At 33.4% G+C, this 20,797-nt stretch overlaps 2 protein-coding genes and 1 long non-coding RNA gene across 8 annotated transcripts; 2 read left to right on the forward strand and 1 right to left on the reverse strand.

Moving 5' to 3' along the window:
* Positions 1–92: 92 nt before the first annotated feature.
* Positions 93–3,172, forward strand: LOC102630635 (uncharacterized). Of its 3 annotated transcripts, XR_008054513.1 has the most exons (4): positions 93–326; positions 491–2,358; positions 2,496–2,651; positions 2,924–3,172. It is a non-coding gene; the product is annotated as an uncharacterized LOC102630635 (long non-coding RNA). The 3 variants fall into 3 exon arrangements; XR_001507761.3 differs by lacking the exon at positions 2,924–3,172 and having other exon boundaries at positions 93–331; positions 2,496–2,755; XR_370219.4 differs by lacking the exon at positions 2,924–3,172 and having other exon boundaries at positions 2,496–2,755.
* Positions 3,173–9,826: 6,654 nt separating this feature from the next.
* LOC102631036 (uncharacterized) lies at positions 9,827–12,838 on the forward strand. 3 transcript variants are annotated; one of them, XM_006473424.3, is made up of 6 exons: positions 9,827–9,994; positions 10,938–11,029; positions 11,418–11,594; positions 11,736–11,834; positions 11,919–12,164; positions 12,353–12,838. In XM_006473424.3, exons 2-6 carry the CDS (start codon positions 10,973–10,975, stop codon positions 12,632–12,634), a joined length of 861 nt encoding a protein of 286 aa, XP_006473487.1. In that variant the 5' UTR covers positions 9,827–9,994; positions 10,938–10,972; the 3' UTR covers positions 12,635–12,838. The 3 variants fall into 3 exon arrangements, with proteins under 3 accessions (XP_006473487.1, XP_006473488.1, XP_006473489.1); XM_006473425.4 differs by lacking the exon at positions 9,827–9,994 and adding an exon at positions 10,443–10,809; XM_006473426.4 differs by lacking the exon at positions 9,827–9,994 and adding an exon at positions 10,443–10,769.
* A 1,176-nt stretch (positions 12,839–14,014) lies between these two features.
* LOC102606852 (uncharacterized protein At1g01500) lies at positions 14,015–18,428 on the reverse strand. Of its 2 annotated transcripts, none has more exons than XM_006473428.4 (3): positions 18,109–18,428; positions 16,500–17,304; positions 14,015–14,598 (listed from the first exon to the last, which is right to left on the reverse strand). In XM_006473428.4, exons 2-3 carry the CDS (start codon positions 17,205–17,207, stop codon positions 14,368–14,370), a joined length of 939 nt encoding a protein of 312 aa, XP_006473491.2. In that variant the 5' UTR covers positions 17,208–17,304; positions 18,109–18,428; the 3' UTR covers positions 14,015–14,367. The 2 variants fall into 2 exon arrangements, with proteins under 2 accessions (XP_006473491.2, XP_006473490.2); XM_006473427.4 differs by lacking the exon at positions 18,109–18,428 and adding an exon at positions 17,851–18,070.
* Between the last annotated feature and the right edge of the window lie 2,369 nt (positions 18,429–20,797).

Here is a 20,797-nt window from a genome sequence, read left to right on the forward strand (position 1 = left end):
CATCTCATAACTCATCAAACAATAATAGCCGTGAGATCACTAGGGTTCTATTTTAAGTCGGTACTCATCTCTTTATAAGTGATGACAACACCTCTACCAGTTATTGTAGCCATTTGTTTGCGCCGGCCTCTTTCAGCTGTTTGCTTTCTTAGATCTATTCGTCTCTAAGTTCTCTCGCTTTTGTTTATTCAAATTCGAATAGATAGTCTTGGCTCATCATGGCTCTTCGCCTATTTTCTCAAAGCTTTGATCTGGATCTTCGTATTTTCGTCAGATCGGCGAGCTTGCTGGGCTGTGATACGTAAATCGGATGGTTCTGATTCCATGTATGGTATATATTTTCAGATTCGTTGTTAGATCTCAACGTCTTTTTCTGATTTTCCGATTTTAAACGTTCATAGATCTGATTTTTTTTTTAATTTTAATCTTTTATTTTTAAATTTTGAAATCGTTTGGTGATTGGTTTCTCAAGATGTTTGATTTTCTTTAGGTGCTGACTCGATTTGGAATCGCCCTTCGGATTAAGTCAGCGATGGATCGATCGTGATGGTGGCCGACCTAATCATGACGGTTCTGAAGCTGGATTGAATACGATCTATCTCCCGCAACGGCGTGGCTTGTTGCGGAACACGTTTGCAGATGATAGTAAGATGGGGAAAAAAAATCTTTGTTATGCTAGCTACCATATCGTGTAAGCTTAGTCTTTGCTTTATTACCTGTTAGCTGTTATAATATTATGTTGTGTGTGGAGGTGAAGGAGAAAAAAATTTGTGACTGGCGAGGAAAATATGTGATCGGAAGTTGAGAGATAGATTTTACGTGTTGTGGTTGTTATTACGGCCTTTGCCATGACAGGTGCGCTTGCATGGCAGGTCAAAAAAGCTTAATAAAAGTATTTATTTTTTTGTTCTCGGGGGGAGATGGCACGGGGATTATTCTTTTATTATTTTTCGTTACCCCGGCTCTCCCCCTGCTGGTGTCTGGTGTTTTTTTGCCTTCCTTTTTTTGTCTCGTCTTCCTTTTTTTTTCTCCTACGTTAACTTTAGCCGTTTTAGTCCGTTACCAAATCTTCAACGATTCACAGTCGAGATGCCTGCGCGCGAAGAAGGGAAAGCAGAAGGTACAATCTATTGAAACACATCAATTTTATATACATGGTACACTTATCTCATAATAATGCTTATATGTTACACATAGTACTTGACTATGTTTTGGCACACATATATTATAGCTCATCATAACAACTTATATAGCACTGGTAGCTCCTACTAACTTACCCGAGACCATGATCTATATGCTTTTCACATTGATGACACTTGTTACATAATAATGCTTATATGTTACACATAGAACTTGACTATGTTTTGGCACACATATTTTAGCTCATCATAACAACTTATATAGCACTGGTAGCTCGTAATAACTTGCCCATAATAATTAATATTCGGTATGTTATTAATGTTTTATCTAATTGTTCATAATTGCACTAGTAACTGGTAATAACTTACCAGAGACTATGATCTATATAATTTTCACATTGATGATGTGCATACTGCAAACATAATCATTAATATTTGGTATTTAATTAATGTTTACCTAATTGTTTATAATTTATTTCTATTTTTATGTTTCTTTTCTATAACTAAATATCTTGAGGACTATAATATATATTTTATATAAGAAAACAATCAAGTTTTATGCATCTGTCAGCTTTGACTGCATTTTAATCCAACTGCAGGCTAAAAAAACATTGACATTTAATCGAAACAGCACTGACATGCAATCTCATTTGCTTGCTTATATTTCCATCAAATTATAATCCTGAGTGTGGATCAACATAACTGATCAAATAATCATTCATCTTCTCATGGATGTTGTAACAATAAAAAATAATCCAAGTTCGATGTTGTTGATATGGCGGATGGTGTAGCTGGGATTTAGATTTGAAGTCCAGATCTTATTATGTAAATCTGGGTGCTGGTTCTTCAATTTTATTGATATAAGCATACAATTACTGTTGTTTTGTTATTGAGAAGCTGTTGCTGGGTTTATTCTTTTTGTACTGAATTGGTGGGGTTGGCTTGTATATTTAGTATTTGAGCCCTTGGTTCTATCAAGTGTAGTAGCTGTGCCAGCGCTCTGGACAATCTTTGTGCAGCGAAGAGTGCTGTAAAGAATCGTGGCATTTTTTTCTGTATAAATATGATCCTTGGTTACTGCTGAGATGGAGATAAGAAGTTTTGTACAGGCTGGCATAGAAGTGCTGACAGGGGGCTTTGTACGCGAGAGGGAGACTTGCTCAAACTTGAAGAAGAAATCAAACGCTGTTAACTATGCAACCGATATGTTTGTTAAGAGGTGACGAATCTGAACAGGGTAGAAGTTTTTTTTTTTTGTTTTTTCAGAGGATATGTTTGTCAAGAGGTGACGAATCTGAATAGGGTAGAAGTTTTTTTTTTCAGAGATTAGTTTATATTATGTATTTTAATGTGCAGGGATTGGATCATTATTATCTCTGTGGTGTTGATGGTGTTGGATTTTGCTGTATCATCTTTGCGGTGGAGATATTTGCAGTTTGGCTGGAGAACAGTTCTATGTGTGTCTGGTATACGATGTGGATCAGCTTGGTTGCACGGCAGCACTGTGCTTCAGTTGAGTTTCAAACCTGTTGTAATCCATTTATCAGCTTGGATTTGAAAAATAAGCGGCTGGGATAAATGTTTCTATGAAGTTAAGATGAGTTGGGCTTCTTTTCTGTTGGCTCCTTCGATATTGTTTTACTATTTAATTTATTTATTTTTTCCTGCTAGTAGTAATGAAGTCCTCGTGCAGCTGCTAGTTTGGAAGAGCAGTTTTATTATTGTGTAAATGTTTTTCTCAGAATATTGTCTTGCCACTCTTCTGATAATTTTTTCAATTGCAGTGGTGCAACTGATGTGCTGTTTATGGTGTTGTGATCATTGAACTGGTAAAGCTTGGATTTTCATATGCTTGGTAGTTTGATCTGGCTGGAGATGATACTCAGTGTGTGAATATTGAAAAGTTTCTGAAAAAATGCTAGGAGATGGTAATTGACAGTTTTCGATATTTTTTTATATTCATTGCAAAGAAATTGTGTTTATTTATTGTAAGTTACAATTTTGTTATTTTGAATTTCCTCTCTTTTAACTTTTTTTTGGCTATCCTATTACTATTTATTTTTAGTTTGCGGTTATAGATAGCTTAAGAGATTGAGGTTTGGCAATTATAGTTTAAAATAAAAAATTGTGTGAAAATTTTATTATATTTTTATTAGTTTTATTAAAGTAATTTTTTAAAAATTATGTATATTATATTCTGTTAATTTGTTTTATAATTATAATTTTTTACTCTAATTATATTTTAAAAGTTACAGTATTTTAATTTCAAAGTAGGATTATAATCTGTATTTTGGTGCTACGGATAATTATTTACGTTGTCTTTAGTCGAAACTACAGTTTTGAATTAGTCGAAGACCTTTTTTGGTTCGTTGGATGGTTTGGTTCTTCACTCTTTAAAAATAGTATGCGGACCAACAATGGAGGAAAGCTAATTTGTCAATTGTAACTATTTAGAAATCGATGCATACTCGTTGCTATATCGTTTTGCTTTCTTGATGTGGTTTTAAAAAAAAAGGTTTATTAATGAGTTCCCTATGCACCCGGGGAAATGACATTGTATTGAATTAAAGGTTTTCGGGTTTGTGTAAATATGTTTGAATTGTTTTCATTAGAAACCATAAAATTTAATGTAAAATGGACAAAACTAAAAAAAGAAATAAAGAAAAAATTGTAAGTAAATGTAGCCCTATTTTTTCTAGCTTTTGGTTCTTTTGAGAGTCCATTCTTTTGTGCCGATTTCTGTTCTCACCGAAGTCTTGGTAGTCTTGGCAAAATTTCGTTGTTGGATGGGTCCATAAGCTCTAAACGGCAAGAGCACCCAAACTTGCGAGTTTTGGGAGGTTGGTGGTTCGAATCCACCTGGGTCCTTTGATTGTTGACGCTGACTCGTCTCTTTGTTCAAAAGTTGTTGCAGTAGTTTTACACATCTAATTTAATTAATTGGATCTCTCGATTCAATGAAATTATTTTTCCAAAATGACGCTGATAGTATGAATGGAAGCGTTTGGTAAAATACAGGCAGGTAGATTTTAATAGGTTATGACAAAGGTCTTGTCTTGTTAAATTATATTATCTGTTATTAATTATTTTAAAATTAGTTTTAATAGGCTATGACTGAGGATTTGGTTCATGGGTCAGAGCGTAGAATTTACAAATTTGAACGGGCCACAATAAAAAGTCCACAAAATTGAGGATGTCGAAATACAAAATTTTCAAAGAAATTTATTATGGGTTATATGAGTTGTAAAATGAAAAATACGTGTGAAAAATATTGGGCGGGGACATTCACACAAACAATACATTTAACTACAGTTTAATAGCAAACAATTATAATGATGATATCATGCTCAAAATTTTAATATATCATAAAATTTAAGGACAAAACTATATTTTAACCCCAAATATTAATCTACCAATTTTTTAACCCACTACAAAATCATTTTTTCACTTATTAAAATTAGATAAAAACAAAAATGTTTTCAATGTAATTTATTTTTATTAATTAAAAGCTAGACTTGATATTTTATAAGTCAACTAAGATAAATGTAGTAAATATAAGGTTTTTTAAAGGGCAGAGGGTATTTAAATCTACCTAATTCCTCTATGAAAATTTATATTTCACCTTACAAATCCGTCCAAATACCTAATATAAACTTAATTACTTAACAAAATTATTATTAAAGCATTATTTGAGTTAAGAACTCATTAAAGGGTTGTAGAACTTTTAATTAAATTTTTTATTCTAAATAGAATAGATATTTGTTTATTGTTTTATTCAAATAAAAATAAATTTATCAATAAGTGAGTTTTTAAATATTTGAATGAGTTTAAATAGTTTCACTCTTTATAAAAATATAATAATGAAGTGATTACGTCCAACACTTTTTACATACATCTTTTAATTTACAATTTTAGAAGTGAAATGGCATTTCAATAATAACTTAGGCCATTATGGTGCTTTTGACCTTTTATACAAACTGCAAATCTCTCGTTATATGGATTTTAATTAGTTTGTGTTAACTAAATGAAGCATATGACACCAAGGAAAGATAAAACCAAAAATAAATAAATTTCTACAGTAATTGAAAGCTTTGTGCTTACGCCGTACACTAACGCTGATTGGAAGATATTCTGTGTTCCAGTTTTCACCCAACAATTTTATGCTTCCCTTTTTAACGGAATCTGATGCTCCTTTCTACTTTATTATTATTATTATTAGGCTATTGTTATTTTGAAGTTGATCTAAGACTAAGATAAGACATAAATTACAACCACATATATAAAATGATAAATAATAAAAAATTATTATAAATTTAATTATATAGTTATGAAAGAGTATCCTTACCTTTCCAACATAGGCGGGTTATTATTATTATTATTATTATTATTATTATTATTATTAGTTCTATTTCTCTGTGCCTTTTCTTTAGAGGAATAATGCTTTAGAAATGCGGTCTATTCTTTGAATTGCTTTCAATTTTAATCACTTGAAATATTAAATATATACCATATATTCTATGCGTTGACTTGGGCGCTACCTTCCACCCATTGGAAGGTACCCCTTCTTTTCTCTTGTTGCCCTTGGATAAAAAAGTAGTAAAATCCAACATGTTATAAAAGGACACGTAATGAATGAAGATAACTGGTGTAGCCCGTAAAAAAAAAAAAATCTCTAAAATGACACCAAGCATCACCAACACAAGCTGCAACTAGAGATGGCAAAACTCCGGGCCGAGTTCGGGTATTGTAATGACCGGACCCTGCCCGGATGCAATCGGTCTAGGTCCGGGTTCGGGTCGGGTTTTAATCTGGGTACCCGAATTTTATATATTATGTGTATATATTTTTTATTTTTTTGGTAATTTTATAAGTTTTAAATTTATTTCAATAAAATTTGACATGAAAATATAAACTTTAAGTGTTTAAAACTTTATATATGTATATTAAATGAGTCAAATAAATATAAATATTTAAAATAATATATATTTTATAATATATATTTTATAATATTTTTTTAATAAAATTCGGGTTCCGAGTTTATCAAGTGATGCCCAAGATCGACCTGGCTTCATACCCGGCCCGGGTAATACCCAGCCCACAACACCCGGGTACGGTCCGGGTCCAGACCGGACGGGTATTTTTACCACCTCTAGCTGCAACTCCACCGTCGCCAGCAAGGACAACAAAACAATCTAACAACTAAAATATAGACAAAAAAAAAGTAATATAATAATTAGAAAAGACAAAAAAAGAAAAGTCTGCCAGAGAAGGAAAACATCCCTCCTCGGTTGGATCTTATTTACATTCTGGCTCTGTCGCAATACTCTATGTGTGTGCGATGGCAGGTGGTAAGGCTTCCTTGTAGGAGGCAGCGGCCAACGTTTGTTGGTGACGGTGGTTAGGTGTTGTGGATAATTGGTAGACAGCGGCGACGGAGTTTAAGCCTAATGAACTGACAATGGTGGTTAGATTTTATGAATGTTTGTAACGGTGGCTAGGGTTTGTGAGGAGTGGTGGTTGTGATGGCGGTCATGGTGGTTGTTAGAGCTTGTGGATGGCAGCCAAGGATTGGGACGATGCTCATGATATTAAAGGGTGTTATGGGTGGCGGTGGCGGCTGATGAAAGGGAACTTTTTTTTTTAAATTTTTGTATACAATTGTCTCTTGCACAGTCCACGAAACGGTTGCCAATTGAAATTCAATTTCGTGCTTCCAAACAAGAGCCATTGGATCAACTTCTCAAATATCCAATGGCCACAACACTATAGGACAAATATAAGTTGTGCCTTCCAACGGGTGGAAGGCAGCTGGGCCGTTGACATGAACATTGTACACAAAAAAAAAAAAAAATCATTAACAACTATAAAAGAAAATCATTTACAACTATATGTAATAAAAAAATTAAAAAATATACATATACTTAAAAATAAAGAGGCACTATCAAAGTCTTAATTAGTGAGAGTCATTCGTTAGCATTGACATGAATATTAAGAATTTTTTAAAATAAAAATATCATCATGTGTCTTGATCAATCTCCTTAATGGGCATAATTTTTATTTTTATTTTTTATGAAACTATTGCTTATAATATTTATAATCATACAATTATTGAGACATTTAAACCTCCACAGTGCATCTGGAGGGATTCATACCACTTATTTCACACTTGTGAGGGAGTGACTCTAGTCACTTAGGCAAAATCAATTGGTTCACAATTTTTAGATATTAAACACAACATTTCGTAGTCACAGGCCAATCATAAAATATAATATAAGGAATATGAATTTCTCATTATCTGCATTCTTGACCTTTTGAAAATTGTGATTTATCCATTTTTATCGGAATTCATATAAAAGTAACAAGCACATTAACCACTCTTTTATGAATATTAATTAATGTTATACTTATCAAACATGTTTTTATATTTATAACTTGATATTGTTATATGATTTCTTATCTTATTATCACACTCTTACATATGGATTTTTCATAAAAATTTGCATGTCATCTTTGTAATTATAGTATTACTCACATTACATATGATGCGTTTGGAATTGAGGTTAGACAGCTGTAACTTTTAGTGTTTGGTAAACACTAGCTACCGTAACTTGGAAGCTATATTGATATGATTTTTCACTTGTATAATAAAAAATATATTGTATTTTTAATAAACTTATCAAAATTATTATTTAAATATATATTAACTACATATTACTAATTTTTATTTTATAATTATAATTTTTTTTCTATAACAATTGTAACTTACAGCATTTCAATCCTAAACAGAACTATAATAAATTACTTATTGATAACATTTGTAACTCTCGTAACCCTATAAAAAGCTAACTCTTAATGGTATATTTTAAAAACTTCCTGTAGCGCTGTAACTAGCGCATAAATTTGTAACAACCATACAATCGCGAAATATAATAAACAGCAATTTATGAAGAAAATTAAAAATATTTTAACATCCATAATCTCCAACAAGAACTAATAATGCCCTTTGAATTGTGATGGCCTTGATGCTCATGGTCCTGCGACATGACTCTTAGCATCAATTATATTGATGACTTTTGTCTGAACATAAATAATAAATTAATTAGCAGTCATTTATAGACTACCACTGTTGATGGCCCTTAATTCTTGGTCATTGGAAAAGCAAGCCATAACAAAAAAAAAAAGACTTCAATGAAGCATGCACAATTTGACTAAATCTCAGCGTGCCACATGCTGCTGAATTTGTCCAACTTCTTGCTTCTTTAAGCCAATTGGGTCCCTGCCACGACCGACCTCCCGATTAAGATTTTTGAAAGCAATACCATCTAATCACTTTCTTGCGTGTAGTAGGTGACAGGTAGTGGGACAGGTGAACTTTCTTTTTCGAATTCTTTAGTTTTATTTGATTTGTTTCCTTATTTTTTCAGTTTAATTTAAGTCTAGTAATATATTCAAAATAAAAAATCTACTAATACTTATAATAATTTTATTATGACATAAGTTAAATTTTTTTATCTTTAATAATATTTACATAATTGCGACGTGTGGAAGAATAAATCTATCTCTACCGAATCATCGGGGGAGAGTAGGGTCCATGAATATTTTTGTGCTGTGGGCCCCAACTCGGGCCCAATTGGGTGAGTGCATAGTGCGTTATCACCCAACACCAAATTAACCAGCCGTTTAGTTTTCAAAACTTTCCAATCACAGACAAATCACAAATTAACAATAAGAAACCGGAGCCGTTGAAGCCGAACACTCTACCTTGGCATTATCGAAGGATTTAAAACGACGGCGAATCGAATATGCCAACACATATGTTCTAGAACGCACGCAGGTGCATGATACTGAAGTGAAAGAATAAATTAAATTTATTTATTTGACGTTTTTGGGCAGCATCGAATGAGGGCGAGTTACGGGAGGAAAGGGGGGGATCAAATCGAATCGTACAAGTTTTAATTACGGATAAATAAATATTTGCCAGCGACACATGGCGAAGCTTATGTTTACATTAGCTGTATGTTACGGCTAAAAAATTTTAATCCTTAGAAAACATATTAATCATTAAAAACATCAATAAGTTTTTAAATTTCAAGTTAAACCCCAAGCTGCAGCCGAGCAATAGCGCTGCTAGAACTTCACTTTTTTTTTTGAAGTTTTCTATTTATATTTATAGTAAATTTAGTACTAAATTACTCAATATTTTTTCTATTTTATTTAATTGAATCTCTAACTTGTTTAATTTTATATCTATTGAGTTTTTATTTATTATATTAATGATCTCTTACTTAATATATCATGATCTTTAATATTGAAGTCTTTTATTTATTGTTACCTTTATGAAATTCTTTACTTAGTTAATCTCTTAAATTTTTACTTTATTTTATATTTTCTTCATTAAAATTATTAATTTCTAATATTTTATTTATATTTTTTATATCATTTATAAATAAATTTAGATTTCTTAATTTATTTAATAAATTTAGATTTCTTAATTTATTTAATAAATTTAGTGACATTCAATTTAATTGATTAATTCAACATCAACGCCAGCCATGTGATCCAAGATTAAGCTCATGCTATTAGGATAGTGAAGCTATTAGGATCCCATTTTACTCGTATTAAATAAAATAATAAAATAAAACAAAACAAAACAAATAGCTGTAGCCACTGTAGTTAGCTACGCTGCCACTTCGACACAAATATCTATCAGAGTAATTTCTTTTTCTTTTTCCTTTTACTTCCACTCATTTTTTTTCCTTTTTAGTAAATTTTGTATTCGTTTCGTCAACTCCATCTTCCTCAAAATCAGATTCATAGACAAAGCATTACCACGGTGTTTCTATCTCCTTCTCCAGGTACAGTACTCGTAAACCTCCTCCTCCTGATTTATTATTTTGATTTTATCTTCGATATCATTTGTTCTGATCTTTTTTTTTAAAAAAAATTTATTATTATGTATCTACTTTTTCGTCGATGGTGACTTGGTATAATGATTTTGATTTCCTTTTATTAATAATAAGGTTGTTGGGGATCGAGGGAGAGAACTATTTGTTGATTGCATGTCTTAATCCGGTTGCTTTTGCTTTTTGTTCTGTAGTAAAACTGAGAGAAATTGCACAGTACGTGGCCGTTGTGAAATATTAAAGGCATTTTGATTAGTCTAAATTATTAGTCAGCGTAGCCAAATACATATATATATATTGGAACACTCAAAATACTGATTATGCAACCACAAGGAGCAAATTAATTCAGATTGTAGCTGGTTGAGTGTACAGTTGTAATCATGTGGCTGAATCTGTTAATTTCTTGTTTGATGGGCTATTTTTTTCAAAAAATGAAGATTAAAGAGTTGTTATGGGGGGTGGTTGAATCATGTTGCTTCTGTGGATCTAACAATCATGTTGCCTTTTCTGGATCTAACACACGAATTTCATGATTCTTCTTTTTAAATTGGCTTCTTTTATTTTTCCTAACTGAACTCTTTGGAGATTGACCACATGGTTTCGCCTAAGACTCCTTCCCTTTAGCGGTTGTTGTTGAAAGACAATCATGTTAAAGATCTGGTTTCTGTATTTAACTAAGCCATAATCAACCCAGGAGATCCACTCAAGCATATGGTCCTGTATTCTGGTAGTTGCAACCTGTATCCATGCTATAATATTTGAAATTGGTTGGTTGCTGTACCTGTGTTTTTCCTCATCTTGACCTACATGATTGTTTATTCTCAAAACTAGCCATCTTGCTGTTGAATCAGTTGAGAATAAATTATTCACATGTTCTTTGTAATTAATGTTATAGGTTGACTCGATTGCTAAATTGTGGGATCAGTTGCCATGTTTCGCAAGAAGAATAACACTCAGGAGAGTGAGGAGCACCATCATGAGTCAAAGGTGATTAATAAGTTCATTTGGCTGCAGTCAGTAATTCACAATAATCATATGCGTGGATTCTATCTTCCTTGGTGTTCCCTTGACGCTCCACTTAACCAAACAATGGTTTACACCCGTAATATTTGGGGTCAGGGTTTGCAGATCTTTCTTCTCAGAAAAGATATAGAAACCATGTACCTTGAGTTCAGTCATCAGTTGTATTAATGAAGTTTATAGACACCATGTACGTTGAGTTCAGTCATCAGTTGTATTAATGAAGTTTAGCATGTCATATAGTCCATCAAAGTAGATTAGTTCTTCTCAGTTTTATTGTTTGACAGCAAAATAGAGGTAAATGTATTGATCTTTTAGAAATAACTCTTTTTCTGTGAAAATAAACTGGAAGCAGGTCAAGGAGCTTAAGGCTGCGATCGGACCACTTTATGGACGTAGTTTGCAGTATTGCTCTGATGCATGCTTGAAGAGATATCTGGAGGCTCGAAACTGGAATGTGGACAAAGCAAAGAAAATGTTGGAAGAGACACTCAAATGGAGGTCAACCTACAGGCCGGAGGAAATCCGTTGGGTTAGTTGGTTTCAGTTGTTGTGTGTTGTGACATTTATACAGGCCATAAATAATAAGTCTGGACTTGGCAATATAATTAATTGCTTCTTTGAGTTCGATTAGTTCAACTTTCACTGATCATGCTAAGGATTTCATTGCCAGAATGAAATTGCAGTTGAAGGTGAGACCGGAAAGTTATTTAGAGCTGGTTTTCATGACCGACATGGCAGGACTGTTCTCATATTGAGACCCGGAATGCAGGTAGTTTATTTAGATGATTTTCAAGTGCTGCATTTTCTGAGATTTTGTTATTTTTAAAACCTGTTGTCATTTCAAATGTTGCAGAACACTGCATCAATAGACAATCAGATGAGACACCTAGTCTATCTCATAGAGAATGCTATCCTAAACCTTCCAGAGGGTCAGGAACAAATGGCATGGTTAATAGACTTCACTGGGTGGTCATTGAGCACCAGCGTCCCTATCAGGTCTGCTCGAGAAACTATCAATATATTACAAAATCACTACCCTGAAAGGCTGGCCATAGCATTTCTCTACAATCCCCCACGGATTTTTGAAGCATTTTGGAAGGTTTTGGTTCTGCTCCCTGAGAATGCATTCTGGTTCTTATATCATGCTTGTAATTACTAGAATTCGTACTAATGATTAATTCTTAGATCTCTCTCTTAATTCTTCCACTTTTGGTATTATTTCTTTAGTTTTCAAAGAGTTAGACCTTTTAATAAAATAACATGTGCTGCCTCTCTGCTGCATCTCAGGTTGTCAAGTATTTCTTGGATGCCAAAACATTCCAAAAGGTGAAATTTGTATATCCAAAGAATAAAGACAGCGTGGAAGTCATGAGTTCATATTTTGATGAGGAAAATCTTCCGACTGAGTTTGGAGGAAAGGCCACATTGCATTATGACCATGAAGAGTTTTCCAAATTAATGATTCAAGATGATTCAAAATCAGCAACATTGTGGGGATTTGATGACAAACTCCAACGCGTTGGTAATGGGCATTCTGGAGCTGAAGTGGCTCCAGAGCCAGCCAGTTGAGCTGCTCTGGTATCATTGTAATAAATGATAGGGACATAAATCAAAATTTTAGCAACATTATCAATTTATCATCTTGGGATGCTCCCGATGGGCTATAGTTACTGCGCGAAGGAAAATGTTGTATTTCTTCCATTGGCGCTCATAACTCGGACATGAAATTAGTAGAATAAAACATGCATATGATGATGGTTCTTGCTTTCTGTATCTGTTAGTTTGTGTTCGCATGCCGAGTTTTTAGCACCCTTCAGACTAGTTTACAGAATCTGAAACGAACCTTGATATCTAATTAAAGGATAGGTGTAGCTTAACCCTTTTTTTGTATTTTTTTTTTAATTAACCAAACACTAGAGCAATGAAATTGACGAAATATCGTCAAGTATATCATGGATGTTGGGTTTGGGGGGGGGGGGGGGGGGGGGGGGGAGGTTTGGGGGTGTTAATATAGACTGATGATTTCATGACACGTGGCCAAGAAAAGCCAATCAAAATGAAGTTAACTCGTTTGACCCAATGGTAGTAAAACTCACAAAAAATAAAAAACAAACATGAGAGTAAAAAAGTTTTGGTAAATATGTTTAATACGAAAGGGTATTGTTAGAACTTAAATTTAGTGGTTAAAATCAACACGTGAACAGCGCACGCCATCATGAGAAAGAATAAAATATTTTTCTTTTGAACTAAAAAGAATGAGTTAATGAGAGTAGATATTCTTTAAGCAAAGCAAAGCATGACCATAATGCTAAAAAGCTTGCTATGTGTCCAATTATGGAAGTAAAAGGGAGATTGAAGGTTTTCTTACCTCCCAAACTCATGTCACCATAAAAAAAGAGAAAAATGAAATATTAAAATAATCTCAGTTAAGGGAGGTCAGCCAAAAAATATCCACCAAATGTCTAAATTGACTGAAGTAACCTTTAAGTACATTCCAATATAAAGTTTTAAGGATTTTTTAAACGGTAACAAGTTCTTTCTCATTCAAACAATAGACTCATTTTTTTCAACCTAAATGTTAGGTTTCAAGGTTTCTTAGACCTTGAGGCCATCGAGGCCATCATTTTGTTACCAAAGTATTACTCGAGCATTGGAGTATGATCGCTCACCAACTCCAACTCAACCTCAGTTTACTCTATCTTAGTAGTTTCATGTCTATTTTCATCTCGCTTTCATCTCCATCTCAAGCACCCCCACCCGCTCAATCATCCAACCTCTTGCAAGAGTACCCCTTAAAACTTAGCGAGACAGCTTCACTCTCTTTTAAATAAATTTATTTATCTTTGCTAAAAAAAAAAATTGTTTATTTTAAGCAGTTCCTCTAAAATCCCGTTAAAACAATAAGCATAAACAGTAATATGAAATCATATATCTGTAGCCACTGCAAAATGACGAAAATGTAACCTTGGATTCACAGAATCAGATTTATTTACATATAAATTCAAGCGGGAAATATGTGAAACCTTCACACCAACATATATGAATCTGTAGTCCACCGCCCATTTTGGGCAACTAATTATCTTACTTCTCTAAACAAACACCACATTGCATTTCAAGTAACAGGGTAGAAGGGGAAATCGGCCAAAAAAAAAAAAAAATCAAAACAACAGACGACTGTTTGCTACAGACGGAAACTATTCAGTCAAAATCTTATGTCAAAGATGCATATCATAAACAAGACAAAGTTAGCTGCCTCTGGATGTTGCAAGAACCAAGTGCGTTAACAGCTTAGATGAGTGGAATCACAAAAGCCGCCTTCTGAAGTTCCGAGTAGTAGATTGGTAAGTACGCACCAGCAAGCCAACTCCTATACCAATGCCAACACAAATGCCAAGCCCAATCCCCACGCCAACCCTCACACCAGCATTGAACCATGAGAGTTCACCATCTTCACCATCCATGTATTGCGTCCTCCAGTACATGCTGCTGTAATCTTCATTATTTTCGGGTTTGTAGTTTCTGTACTCAGCTACCTGCAAACAGGGCATAAGACCAGAAAGTTATTAAAAAAATCGTGTTTTCAGTATTGGGAATGAACTAGATTTCTCGCTCTGTCTACTAAAATTTAGCATTTTTCTCCAACTTTAATTGTATAAATTAAGCTCAAGGAAAACAAGGGCCATGATGAAAGACATTCTTATCTATCGATTACTAATTAATTATATGTGATGGCAATAGAACATCAATAAAATAGGCAACCCAAAAGAAGACTCACGAAAAAAGGCACAGAATACACAGTGGGTAATTCTTTATACAATATGCAGGAGCAAGCATGCAAAGAGAGCAATTTACAAGAGAAACTCTCATGAAGGCTTTTCTGATATGTTCTCCATCTGACTCAGACTACTATTACACGAAGTCATAATAAGAACCCCACCATCATATTCAAAGAAACAAATCTACATTTTACAATATCCATTGAGATAATTTTTCAGCATACATAAAGACAGAATCTAGGAGATTGAAAATGGACCATAAAAATGCATACAAGGAAGGTTCATTGAAACTGATAGCAGTTTGACCTTGAAGCAAGATATTTAACTGTCAGCACAGTCCAAATATCAAGAGGCTGTTATAAATAAATGACTTAAGGATAGATGCTGTTAAAGGATGAACAAATATATTCAGTAAGATGGTAAGAGATCAAGCTAAAGATATAACATCAGCGACTAAATTATTAGTTTTCGTCACTACTCTATAAGAAGCCAACAGAGAGAGGAACAGTGCATGATTAGGAAATCCACAGAGATGAACGAAAAATTCTGGCCAGTGTAAGGATGACATATTTGCTAAAGAGGAAGATAAATTATACTGGTGAGAATAGAAAATGCATGTGAAGCAAAAATCTGTATGAATAATTTTTCAGAGGAAGAAAACAAAGTGCTGGTTGAAGGACCTCACTTGAAGTAAATAAGTAGTAATAGATATTTCATGCTGATAGATATTTCATGCTGACGGGATTTATACTTATCAAAACAAGGGTAGTTTGGATGAAGTGATAGGAGCTTCATTATCCATCTGATTATACAGGCACAGAACTGCAAAATTCTCAAACTTAATCTCCCCTCACTGGGTAAGAAAATAGAGTATTTGATGCTTATAAAAGCCAACTGACTTCCATTGAAGTTTTAGCATTCATGTATTAGAATCTGTTCATTTCAGAAAGACGGATTATACATAATTAATGGCACAGGTGAGGCTCATGGAAAAGATAATTCAACAGATGTAGCCCCTGAGACAGGTCTGTAGATAACCACTAATAAGACCTCCAAGTAGAGATGTTTCAAAAAATATACAGTTATCAGCTTAGAGCTAGTTACTTAAGAACACAAAATGCAGGAAACTCTATAGCAAACTCCCCATTAAATTCATTATTAGATGATGCAAGAACCAACATAAAAATGCCCAGACAGAGCCCAGGAGATTGTGGACCAAACAAGTGGGTACTACACTCCACATGGCTTTGTGCTAAAGATCATTTGTCAGTTTTCACAGAACAAGGATACTGAAAACAAAGCAAATTAGTGAAAGGAGGAATTGATTACTACCCTATATCAGTAGAATGTTGTGCCCTGCCCATAACCCTAAGACACCTTTAGGATAAGCTTCCATTTTCCAGCCCAAGCACAATATCAAATGGGACTTTTGTCATGACATGTTTGTAAGACAGGAAGCATGCAACAGCCATAACTAAAACTAATAATAAATGAGAAGTCTATACGTCATGAAAATTTTGAATAAAATCAGTTCTTATAATAACTGATTATTACTAATTTACCTCTAAGTAACATGCAATAGCAGTATACAAACACATTGTCTAAAATCAGAAGAACTAAGAGAGTAACCGATATTAAAACTTTTTAAGTAACTTTACCTGCCAAACAAGTCCTGATGATCCATTTTTTCTGTTTTCAGTTGTCTCATACTCTGGGATTGCATCCAACATGCCCTTCCTGTTATGCTTCTTTCGAAAACTAAGCTGCAAAGTCTTGGTTAAGATGATAGGTGTTCCTGAGAAGGAGCCAGCAACATAAACCTCAATTGTGGGCAATGGTAATTCAGGAACTGCAATATGCTTTCCCTTCAGAAAGCCAGTGCCAGCAGTGATCTCTGATTCACAGTTCATGCTCCAATGCTTCGCATTTTTTTTTGATTCCCCAGTGAAACCATTGCTATTAGACATCTCCAGAACCCCAGATAAAATGAGATCTTCTTTGTCAAACACCTCAAATTTCACACTTCCTGTCAACCTAATACTATCAGTGCTTATGAATGTGGCTTCTTCAGATTTCTTATCTACCCTATCTCTTCTAAGAAGTGAAGAGACACCATCAGAGTAAATGCTACTTCGAACACCATTCACTTCTAAAAGGGTGTCATGGCTCAAGGGGATATGGTTGAGAGTGAGAAACTCAGGGGTTGAATCATCGACCGGAAAATTACTGACCCTCACATAAAAGACTCTCAAATCAAACCAAGGCGATGATAATTTCGTACCAGGTTGGTAAGGAGAGAATTTAACAATTTGTAGGCCTGGGTCAGTTGCTTCACCATTGCCCGGTGTTTCATAAGGATTCTCCATGACTTAGGAGCTTATTCCTCACTGAAACCCTCCAATATGGATAGCAATGAAGTCATGGCAAGAATCGAGTTATTAACACAAGACAGCCTATGAGAGCCTGTTTCAAGATCAAACAAAGTAATCAACATTCAGATAAATAATTGAAAAACGAGAAACAAACAAACCCAGAAACCAAGTAGTTAAGAGTCATATTCAGATGACTAGTCCAGAGAAAGATAACATAGCCAGCTAATAAACTCTATTAGAAGAGAAACAAATATTTAGGAACTGAAATCCTTGAAATAAGGAAACGAAAGAAAAAAAAATCAAAACAGAACTCAAAGATGCAAACCAACTGTACCATTTGATCAAACATTAGTTATGGAAAAAGCACATACTCCATAATAACATCTAAACCAATAGTAGCTAAAATTTTAAAGCAGTTCTCCTTATAGACGAGTCACAAGAAAATTTTACTTGCACTTAAAAATAATTGATTATATCTTTGATCACAACTACGAATACCCACCTCAGAATTAATAGAAAAAAGGAAACCAAAATTCTATTTCTAAGAATAATAATAAATAAATAAATAAATAAAGGAACAGAGCTCATGAACTCTTAAACCATCTTTGCATTCTCATCAAAATAAAAATAAACCTACCAAGAATTACAGCTATTTACTTCTCTATCTCCGCCTCCACTTCTTTCGATTTTAACAAATCAAAACATTCAATTGAGAAAAGAGCTCATGAACTCTTGAACAATCCTTGAATTCTCATCAAAATTAAACTAAAGAAAATAAAAGAAACAGATATGCCGCGCATAAGGACAAAAGTTCTGGCAGTAAACAAATAACACTCGTCATAAAACCGGCCAAATCTCTAGAAAAATACACAACCACAAACGAAATTCTAATTACCAAGAAAATCTTCCATCCACAATCTTGATTTGGACTACGATGTATCAGCTCAATGTTTACACACTCTTAACGGCAAGTCACTTCATACAAATCACTTTCAAGCTCCAAGCCTAAAGCTTTTCGATCTTCAACTTGAAGCAGAATTCGTGGCCAACAAAATTATTAGAGATACCCCAAAATATATTTTTTTAAATTTAAATTTTTTTGTTTTTGATTTGTTTAGAGGCGGAGATAATCTGAAAATACTCCAATAATCTGGAATTGAGTGATGGGACATTGAGGCGCCCATATGTTTTTCTTTTTTTGTGTGTTGTCTCTTTGAGAGAGACTGAATAAAATATATAGGAAACTTGTAGTGTAATTTTATTACCGTATTATAATTGTATCCAACCGTTAAATATCAGTGAATTTTATTAATTTAAATATATTTAACGATTGAATATAATTATAATACGATAATACAATTATATCGTAGTTTGATCTAAATATATAATTGAAATTACTGTATAAATGGCAAAAAATTAGAGGATGATACACGTGTACGTACTTACATGGCGGAAAAGGAAAATCGAGAGGAAATGGGGCCGCTCCGACTTTGGTTGACATAGCAACACACATCATATAATGAGATCTTATCCGATTAGGAGGTAAGAATTTGCAATCACGAGGCCGCTGTCTCTTTCAAGCACGAACTGTCCTGATAAAACTTTCTACTTTTTTGAGTTAAAATCAATGGCTTTATTTAAAAGATCGTTACGCGTTTGTGGAGTCCCGATTGACCGTGAGTGACTCTAGTTCTAGTAAGTAGTACCTATTGTTGTGAAATTAATTCACAGTTTAAATATTAATTATGAGACGCTGCAATGTTCCTAAAAAAAAAAAAAAAAAAAAAAAAATTATGAGATGCTGCATAATCATGCCACGTGGTATGTATGATGACGTATCACAAAATGGTTGAATTACATTAACGGCGGCTCACCTGAAAGAAGTACGAGTGCTTACCAAATGCCAATAACGTTCTATATTTCAACTCAGTAGCATGTTGTAAAAATAGTTTCAAAAATAAAAAGTAAAAGATGAGTAGTTTCTGCCACTCTACTATCAAGCAATCTTTCGAGCTCGCAGTTGCAGAGAAGATGTCACGGTCAGCTAAGAGTAGTGAGGAGGTTTATGTCAACATTACGGGGGGTTAATTACGTATAGAGCCAACCGTTCGGACAATGATTTAGATTAATAAAGCTAATTAATTATTCGAATATAGTCCCAAAAGAGAGGGAAAAAAAAGTTACGACGTTTAGTTTCCACGACAAATTAATTTGATAATCGTGGAGCCTACGAGGTTGATTATCGCCGCCAGATTTAAGTTTTGAAAAATGATCATCTCATGTGTCTTTTAATAATAATATATGAGTAAAATTTAACTTCTTTTAATTTTTTATTTATTAACTACCAATTAATAATTAAGTTATTTACTCTGAATATAATCAGATTAGGAGAGAACCATGATCCTTAATCTTTGCCATTGCCCTCATCCTCAAGTTCTGTTCACTATAATAATACTTTCAACCTCTTCTTTAATTTCGTGAGTGCGAGTCAAAGGTTGTTTCTTTTTCACTTTCGGCGTCAGTATTAATCTAGCTAATCTATCTTAATTTACAAGTCATTTGTTCAATATTTGCAACTAAATAAGCAATTGCAAAGCTTTGCAATTAATCCAATTTCTAACGTTTTGCGTGTTCTTTCAAAAATAATACTAAATATGAATATTGAGTATATTCTTGGTTTTGTGCATGTATATATATATATATATATATATATATATATATATATTTCAAGCAATATCGGGAGCAATTTTAAAAAATAACATATACTATGTCAATATCTTTTATAATTCTTATTTATTCATAGCTTATTTTTATGATTGGATAATGTAATAGTTTTACTATTAATACTACTTAAAAATCTCTTTCTCAATATACTGAGATTAGGGCTATTCAGCTTTTAGTTATTGAATTGTTTAAATAATTTTAAAGGCCAGAGGGACAAAATAATGAAATTAAGAAGGCAGAAACAAAAATTATAGGAACAAGACTGATTTTAAAAAAAAATGTTGAAATAACTGATTCCAGTAGCACCACGCTGCTTTCCATCCTCATCATATCAGTCAATTATACTTGTAGTAATTGCCATTCTTCAATCATCACCCTTCCAACCCGAATAACACGAAATTATATACGGACTATTGTCGCGCTAATAGGTTCAGTCATTCAGTGTTTGTTTGATGTATTATACTATATTGGAACTGCACTGAATTGTAATGTATTGTATTAAAGTATAAAAATAGAATGCACTATAAAATTATTTTGATTAAATTAATTAAAAATTAAATCATCGCTGTTAGCCATTGCCAAAAATTTGGAATGTTATCCGTTGACATCATACTCAATATCGTTAACCTTGGCTCGAGATTTACACAACAACATCAATATCTCCAACAATGGAACTTGTATTCGTTGTCAATCTATAGTCAAAGTTCTCAACTCTAAAACTTTAACTGTATATATATGCCACAAATGGAAACTTGATTACTAGAAAATTTAGGCTCGAGGATTTTATAGGTACTGTTGATGCTGAAATCTGGTCGTCCTTTGCCCGACCTGATCGTTCCATCAACGTTTGTGTTGTCCAC

Source organism: Citrus sinensis, chromosome 5, assembly GCF_022201045.2.
Source record: "Citrus sinensis cultivar Valencia sweet orange chromosome 5, DVS_A1.0, whole genome shotgun sequence".
Classification (NCBI taxonomy): domain Eukaryota; kingdom Viridiplantae; phylum Streptophyta; class Magnoliopsida; order Sapindales; family Rutaceae; genus Citrus; species Citrus sinensis.

Coding starts and splice junctions, on each gene's coding strand:
- LOC102631036 (XM_006473424.3), top strand. CDS start 10,973: ATGTTTCGCAAGAAGAATAACACTCAGGAGAGTGAGGAGCACCATCAT. Junction 11,595..11,735: donor GGCCGGAGGAAATCCGTTGG/GTTAGTTGGTTT, acceptor TTTCATTGCCAG/AATGAAATTGCAGTTGAAGG. Junction 12,165..12,352: donor TTTTTGAAGCATTTTGGAAG/GTTTTGGTTCTG, acceptor GCTGCATCTCAG/GTTGTCAAGTATTTCTTGGA.
- LOC102606852 (XM_006473428.4), bottom strand. CDS start 17,207: ATGGAGAATCCTTATGAAACACCGGGCAATGGTGAAGCAACTGACCCA. Junction 14,599..16,499: donor CATCAGGACTTGTTTGGCAG/GTAAAGTTACTT, acceptor CCCTGTTTGCAG/GTAGCTGAGTACAGAAACTA.